This window comes from Poecilia reticulata, linkage group LG20 (genome assembly GCF_000633615.1).
Source record: "Poecilia reticulata strain Guanapo linkage group LG20, Guppy_female_1.0+MT, whole genome shotgun sequence".
NCBI classification, from domain to species: Eukaryota; Metazoa; Chordata; class Actinopteri; order Cyprinodontiformes; family Poeciliidae; genus Poecilia; species Poecilia reticulata.
Genome location: NC_024350.1, coordinates 21,682,736 through 21,690,841, shown reverse-complemented (window position 1 = coordinate 21,690,841; position 8,106 = coordinate 21,682,736). Strand labels below are relative to the sequence as shown.

Sequence of the window (8,106 nt, the reverse complement as noted above, 5' to 3'; positions counted from 1 at the left end):
GGGTCGCGGGGGCAGCAGCTTCAGAAGGGAGGCCAAGACTTCCCTCTCCCCAGCCACTTCTTCCAGCTCCTCCGGAGGAATCCCAAGGCGTTCCCAGGCCAGCCGAGAGACGTAATCCCTCCAGCATGTCCTGGGTCTTCCCAGAGGCCTCCTCCTGGTGGGACGTGCCCGGAACACCTCACCAGGGAGGCGTCCAGGAGGCATCCTGACCAGATGCCCGAGCCTCAACTGGCTCCTCTTGACGTGAAGGAGCAGCGGCTCTACTCTGAGTCCCTCCCGGATGACCGAGCTCCTCACCCTATCTCTAAGGGAGAGCCCAGCCACCCTGCGGAGGAAACCCATTTCGGCCGCTTGTATCCGTGATCTCGTTCTTTCGGTCATGACCCAAAGCTCATGACCATAGACGAACCATGTGTGGTGACCGTGTATTTAGTTAGTTTTGTTTTAATGATTTGAAACGTTTAAGTGACCGTTTCAGTCTGTACTCTAACCAAATGAAATGTTGAAGATTTTCTTCAGAAGTGCCAATAACTTTATGTCCACTAAGAGAAATCCTGATTTTCCTGAACAGTTTCCTATATAAATCTCTAAATCGTCTTGAGAAACGCTTTAATCTCCTTCAGTTTCATTATTACGCAACTCAGTGAGTCTTCTAATTGTTTTCTTCATTTCTCCGGTTCACCTCCGCAGCCATAATAGGACTTGTTTTGGACGCCAGCAGAGAAAGAGGGGAGAGAGAGGGGAAGGGTATTCACCCCTTGGCTGTTTTCCTCTCACACACAGTTGGAGGAAGATGGCTGCAGGGCTGCTGCTGCTGCTGGTTTGCGCCGGAGGTTTGCTGCTTCCTGCCGAGGCCCAGGACTCGTACGATCAGCTGCCCACCGCCGTCAGGGCCGGAGTCGACCTCGCCTTGGCACAGCTGATGTCCCACGCCGGGGTCAGACACCATTTTCGCTTTTTGAAGAGCGTGGACAAAAAGGAGCGTGATGTAAGTTTGAGTTTCTCTAATTTACATTTTCCTAATCTTGTGAAATCACCAAATCCTGTCGCTTTGGTATTAAAATCACGTCAGCATTGATTACTCAGGCTTGTTCCCTCGTCCTCAAAAATGTGATCATAAGTTTTATTTTACAAAATAAATGTAAAACTCAGAATCTCCAAATATCTTTGCACACTTGAAATAAACTAACTTACAAAGTAACTTTTTTAGTAAAATGTACTTATTTTAAGTGAACAATTCTTTAACATTGATGAAAAAGTTCTAGTTCTGCTGGCAAATCTTTTCACTTATTACATGGAAAATGTCTTACATAAGTGAAATAATCTGCCAGAAGAACTAGTTTTTAAAATCTAAATTAAGGAATTATTCACCTAAAACAAGCAAAACTGTCTTTCTGAAACATTATTATTCAACTGTGCTAAGATATTTGATAGAAACTAAACCAAAAATACTTGGTAAGACTTTGTGTTTTTGCACTGAAGTTCTGGTTTAAACATGTTTCAGTTTCTTTTCCTCTCTGCTTCCAGAACGTTCTGGTTCTGACTTGTTTTCCCATCTGTTTCGGATCAGGCGCACTTTGGAACCCATAATGTAAACAAGTTTGCTCTTGCCAGATAAAAAAGTCAGATAAAGTTGACCCTATGTGGAGCGGAGGGAATAAATAAGATGGGATCTTGTCTGGAGTTAATCAGTGTAAAATAAAAGGATCCGATCTGTTCTTAACGAGTCTGTTGCTATAGAAACAATCAATTACTGTAAAAACAACGCCATCTCTGACACAAGTTAAACCAGTTTCTGTCAGTTCGACCCAAATGGCAGCCAGAAAGAAGCAGAAGTAGCCTCGTTTCACGTGGATGACAGGAGTTTCTTTAATCATTTTTTTCCAGGTTTTAAATCGTTATCGACCAGAAAAAGTAAAAAATAATCCAATTTAAGTTTCCGTCTCCAGATTTTTACTCATAATGTTCAGAGATGTCAGAATTACCAATGACTGGCACTCTTTCTAGACTTCTAAGGTGAGGAGAAACAGTCCCACAGCATGACAGATCCTCCACCGTACAGAACGGGCGTGGCACATATTCATGCGTTTGTTTCTGGCCGCATTCTCACCAGAACAAAGCAGTCCAGTTAAAATCCCAGCAGCGCTGAGCAAACTTCATGTTTATGTTTGTGATGGTGGGAGAGAAAAAGCTCTTTGCAAATTGTAGCTGTAGATTTGAAAATACTTAAACCAGTAGCTGTTGTTTGTGATTTCATGACTTAATATCAACATGTTCTCTCGTCTTTGTCATTTTGAAGAGTGGTAAGAGGAACGGATTACAAATTAAGAAATCTCTCAGCTTCACTTATTTTACAATTCTTGACTTCTCAAAAAACACATTGGATAGTTTTTATTTATATAAAGCAAACATTTGTTGTGCAAAATGATGCAAGAATGTGTAATTTGATGGAAAATGGATGCCGCAGCTAAGATTTTCATTGATTTCTTTGTTTTGTATATTTGTTTAGTTTTATATCAAAAAGATGAATATGTGCAAAATCAGAGCTTCGGTGCTTTACTTCTCTATCATCAATGATTGTTTTTGCCGTTTTGTTTTGGCTAAATTGAAACAAATCTACGTATTTGGACCGGGTTAACATTAAATCTGCCATTTTTCATGGTTGCATAGAGGAATAGCCAACCCATTCATATTTTATGAATCCTGCATTGATGGAAAACATGTCTCTCATGCTAATTCAGTCCATTTCATTTTAGCTAAAAATAAATATGGTTTTTGACCAATAAATCTGTATTCCGGTGTCTTGCAGGAAGGGTTTGGTGTGCTTTACCTCTACCATAACTTCCACCTGAGGCCCACAAGATGTACCAAAGACACACCAGCTTCAGACTCTCGTGTCTGTCCATTCAGGAACGACAGAGTGAGTTTAGACCCAGAACCAAAGATTAACCACGTTTTCACAGGATTACGACCTTGGGTGTTTTCATTTTTATCATCCACAGCCAGTGATGGATTGTGCCGTTTGCTATAAAACGGTGTATGAGCAGATAGAAACGACTCCCGAGCCGTACGTTCACTGCATCCAGAGGCCGAGGCTCACGGCGGTAAAACTTTAATCTTTCTGGTTCTGATGATGCGTTTCAGCTGATGGAGGAAGCGAGTTATGTTGATGTTTCTGTTGATGCGCTTGCCTGTTTCAGGAAATGACTACAACACGGCTGGACCACTGGAAGAAGATGACCTACAGAACCGGCGGTGCCAGTATCATGGCCCTGTCCACTGGCTAAAGATGCTCTTTACATGTGAAGCATCACAGCAGACAGACTTCACACATGCATAAATAACTCTGTCAAAATGTGCGATTTTCCTTTTACTGTTACATCTGACATAAAAGTCTGAGATTTATATTCATTTTATGTTCCTAAAGTGACTTTATTCCAAACATAGTCTTGTAACAGAACATGTCACTTTCTCTGGATTTATTAGTAGAAATAAAAAATGTCTAATCCTGGATGTCAAAGAGAGCTTCATTCAATCAATTCATATTAAATTTGGGTTTTTGGTGATGGAATGGTTGTAGAACATTTCTAAATTTAATCTACATGGGGTAAAAAGAAAAGTTTAAACAGATATATTCATATGTCCCACTAATATTAGGGTCATGTAGTAAAAATTTTATTTGCAAAATAAATTTTGATTTTTCAAAGTCATAGATTTGCTAGTTTTTTCTATAAAATTTCTGATATCAAACTGTCTGTGTTTTTCTATCTACAATTGCCCTAATACGCCGTTGCCTCGGTCTCCGTTGCCATCCATGTTCAATAAATGTTGCTAAAATAAAACTCTCAATTTTGTTGCATCTTCAGAAACAGATTATTTCTGAAATCATAAGAGTAAAACATGGAATGAAACAAAGTATAAGTACGCACACATTGTTTTAAACGAAGTAATAGTGGCACCAAGTGGTAGCGAGAGGAACTGCATGAGTTTTATACAAAAAAAAAGCAAAAATATCCAGCATGTTGTCTTGTTCTGTCACAGACGAGTAAACAAATTTCTTTTGCTTCACTGCAGTTCTGTTCATCAAAAGAAAAGGAAATACTTTATGGTTTGTGAAGAATATATAAAGAGGCAATGCATGATTAATAAAAATATGAACGATGATCCTCAAACAAATACCCATCGCTGTCCAAAACGAAGTTAATGATCAAAACGGACGACTGAAATGTGCGTCTGTCTGCAGCTACAGGACTGTGGTGCTGTTAAATTAAATACTGGTGATCATGACTAATGTAAATGAGTCTGTATCTGTCATGACCTCATAAAAACAAGTAGTTCATTGAAACTGTCTGAATATCTATAAGTCTTGGTTTGAATAGCATAATTACCTTATCTTTCCCCGACAGCAAAAGCCAAGGCATTAAAATTTAGAAATTGAGCATTAGCAATTATTGTCAGCAATTTTCTTTTTAAATATTCTGAAATATAAGGGAATTAAACAGCTTTGAGTTATTTTAGGATTTTAGGTTACTTGATCCATGAGGTGAAGCACCGCTTTCCCAACAAGAGATACTGAAAGTTCAGAGGTCATGAAGCTGATATTCAAAATACAACAAACCATCTCCTACAGATATTTTCATGCACTGTATGGAAAGACACAAGTTTATTTGACAGTCTGACATCAAATCAGACAAAACTTTTACTGTTAAAGCCATTTACCAAAGTCACAAAAGTTAATTATATTACACTTAGCTTTCTTCAAATGCAAACGTTTATGTATGTTCTTAGTATTTAGTATGGCTGCATTTTAATCTGCCAGATTTGGGTGAATAATTTTGAATATTCTCATTCAAGCTTCTCCATACTTCAGTAAACTTTCAACTAACTCAATTTAAACAATTTAATCAATGTACTCCTGTTTTTATTTTTAATCTGCATTTTAAGGTTTCTGATTTTATTTTGTTATATTAACTGTTAAAAATAACCTTATCCACCTCTGACATTTCTGCAGAGGTGGATAAGGTAGCCAAAAATTATATTCAAGAGTAGCGCTACATATTTTTACTCAAGTAGCTGTCCAAGAAAATACTCAAGAGTAAAAAAAGTAACTGATCAAATAATTTAATATTTAAAAATTGCATAATCAGACCAATTTTTTGTATTTTAAGGACCAAAAATAAAAAATAATTAATGTAACAATTACAAAAGAACAAAATCAGGCCTGTCTGATGATTTATAATATATAATATATATAAATCATCAGACAGGTCAAAATATAAAGCTATATGGAAATTTGGGCATTTTAAGGAGCAAATTGAAAATAATTCATATAAATAAAAATAAAATAAATGGAAAAAAAATGTAACTTATGAAACGTTAACAAAACCCTCAGGTCTACGTCTGGTGAATTTTTGGCTTCATTCAGTGAAGTTACTCACGGTAAGTAGAATAATCGGAAATGTAACTCAAGTAAAAGCAAAACTTTACAATAAAATTATTCAAGTAAAAGTAAAAAGCACAGTCTAATAAAAATACTCCTACAAGTACATTTTCCTCAAGTAAAAAAGTGTAACTAGTTTACCCAAGATTTCTATAAATATAAATTGCATTTTAAATAAAATTCATTATTATTATTATTGAACTAAAGTGATAATAGATGATGGAACCAAAGTTTTAAATAAGCGTTCATAAAATGATAACATAGCTTGACATACACTGGACATAATTACTCACCTGAAATAATGTTTAGCTGATTTTAAAAACAATTGTTAGAGAAAAACGGGTTAAAGTCCAAATCCAACTTCCTGTGGCATTTCAGCCACACTAATCAACCATTCTTCTACAGCCCATTCAGGAATAAACTCACGCACTGGGTTGCTTATTTATGAAAACAATTTGAGAGTAATTTGAACATTTGCACTCCTAAAAGTAGGCACAGTCTTATTTAAAAACCTAAATACCCCAAACAACAACATTGTTTATTTCCAAGAGTTTTTAAATGTAATCTATCTATTCCAAACGTCTGATATGAGGATGGAAACATTAACGATTTTCCAGTTTTGGTTATCTGAAGCATGCAAAATGTCAAAGGCGCAACACTGACATGCTGTCATGAGGAAGTGGAGGGGCCAAGTTGAGATAGGAGAAATTATGGCCATTATCTGCTTTACTTGTAATAGTCGAAATGTCCTTTCCACCCCCAGGACAGACAATATAAAGACGCTCGTTGTCTCTGACACCAAACAGACCGACTGCCGCTGGACACTCAAAGCTGTGAGTACTTATCCACTAAAAACATTTATTCTCCTTTCAGAAAACTTCAACTTCATGGTTTTTGTGTTTCAGAAAAATGAGTAGAAACTACTTGTCCCACAACGACGAGCTTCTCAAGGGAGATTATCTGTTGTCCAACAACAGAGAATGGAAGGCGGTTTTCCAGGTGAACACATCTCGCAAATTTAAAGGGGCAGTAAAATCGACTTTTTAGTAGTAATGGTATTCCCTCATCAAAAACAGACCTAGAGTGTTGCTTTAATTTTTTTATACGTATTTGAGAAATCCTTTAATCACAATAGCAACTATTCAGCTGTGCCAAACGCCTGGGTGGGCCAAGCTCCGCCTTTGAGACATAGCTCCTCCTGGGAGTCACTCATTCAGCTCCTTCAGACTAGCCAGCAGCAATTAGCAAACACCCAGTGGAACTGCTGAGCTCATTATATGAGCTACTTCTCAGTGAAACTCTGGTAAAGACGTTAAAGGGTTAATAGAGGAGTGATGTTCAAAATATACAGCATAAAAACTAAAGTTACTTAATTATGCTATAAAATGGCACTGGAAAACATTACTGACCCTTTAAAAAAATTCAATACTATCCTTTTTATCTGATTTATCTGTAACAAATGCTTCTGTTTTTCTGCAGTATGATGGAAACTTTGTCATCTATGGCTGGAAACCGACCTGGGCCTCTGACACCTGTGGATCTGATGCAGTCCGCCTGATCATGCAGGCAGATTGCAACCTGGTCATGTACAACAACTGTGACACCCCTAGATGGCACACCAGCTCCTACCAGCAGGGTTCTCATGTTGGCCGTGTTCAGCTGACTGATGACGGCAAACTGCTGGTGTACAAAGACTCCAATGAAATCTGGAGCTCTGCCAATTCTAAAGGCATAAAACGTTAAGGCTGCAACGTTAAAAATCTCAGTAGTTTGACTTCTCTGCATTTAAAATTACTCTTTCAAAGGTTCTTCTAGTGTTAGCTTAGCTGCTTGGTCCAAAATGTTGAGGCACAGCATGTCAAATACAATGCAGAAATATAATAAACATATTTTCCTCCCTGTGTAATGTCTGAAATACTGACTTTATTCTCTAAGATCTTTATATTGGTATTTGAAAAATATGTTCATTTTAGCAATAATAATAAGGCTAGTTGTGTATGAGCTGGCTACTACATGTTTGTTCTGCCACTATATGTGGAAGTACATAAGTGGTGAAAATGGCAACAACACCAAGGCAAAGGCGCCCCATTTATCCTTAAAAAGTCTTAAAGTAAAAAAATATAATCTTGCTATGTTTTCTGGCATATAGCATATAAAAATAATTTGGGTAATTCCAACTAAACTAAAACAAGAGAAGTTCAGACTGATTTATCTTCAGACAGTGATAAAAAATGTCTTTCTAGTCTGCATATGTAAATGTCTTATTTCATCTGTATTAATAGAAAATGGTTGTCTTGCTGTTCGAGTAAGTTGATCCTGAGAGCAGACTGCAAGATACTAAATGAAGTCTCCAAAACCTTAAAATGTCAGAATGGAGCCTGCAGCAGGTACCCGACATTAGCTGTGTTTCTTTCACAATATGTGCAAAACTTTGTCAATATTCTGCTAATGTCTAAAAACACAATTTCGCAATTGCAGTGTCTCTATTAAATGGAAAAAAAATGTAAATCACACGACTAAGTTTGTTCACGTGAATAAAATGCATCCTCCAACCACTTCCTGTATTCTTCTTCTTCGTGGTTTGGGCCAGAGGCTACATTTGGTTGTTGATCATGTAATCCATTGCAGTTTTATGAAACAAACAATAAATCTAAAAAAAGAGAGAT

The 8,106-nt window shown here is 37.2% G+C and overlaps 1 protein-coding gene across 1 annotated transcript; it reads left to right on the top strand.

Moving 5' to 3' along the window:
• The first annotated feature begins 764 nt into the window (after window positions 1–764).
• On the top strand, window positions 765–3,513 carry LOC103456827 (uncharacterized). The gene is made up of 4 exons (XM_008396630.2): window positions 765–988; window positions 2,810–2,920; window positions 3,003–3,104; window positions 3,201–3,513. The coding sequence occupies exons 1-4, from the start codon at window positions 794–796 to the stop codon at window positions 3,285–3,287; spliced, it is 495 nt and encodes a 164-aa protein (XP_008394852.1). The 5' UTR covers window positions 765–793; the 3' UTR covers window positions 3,288–3,513.
• Window positions 3,514–8,106: the final 4,593 nt, after the last annotated feature.

Bases quoted from the DNA above. Each gene is read 5' to 3' on its own strand.
- LOC103456827 (XM_008396630.2), top strand. From the start codon at position 794: ATGGCTGCAGGGCTGCTGCTGCTGCTGGTTTGCGCCGGAGGTTTGCTG. The intron at 2,921-3,002 runs GTGAGTTTAGAC...TATCATCCACAG, and splicing joins GTCCATTCAGGAACGACAGA to CCAGTGATGGATTGTGCCGT. The intron at 3,105-3,200 runs GTAAAACTTTAA...TGCCTGTTTCAG, and splicing joins AGAGGCCGAGGCTCACGGCG to GAAATGACTACAACACGGCT.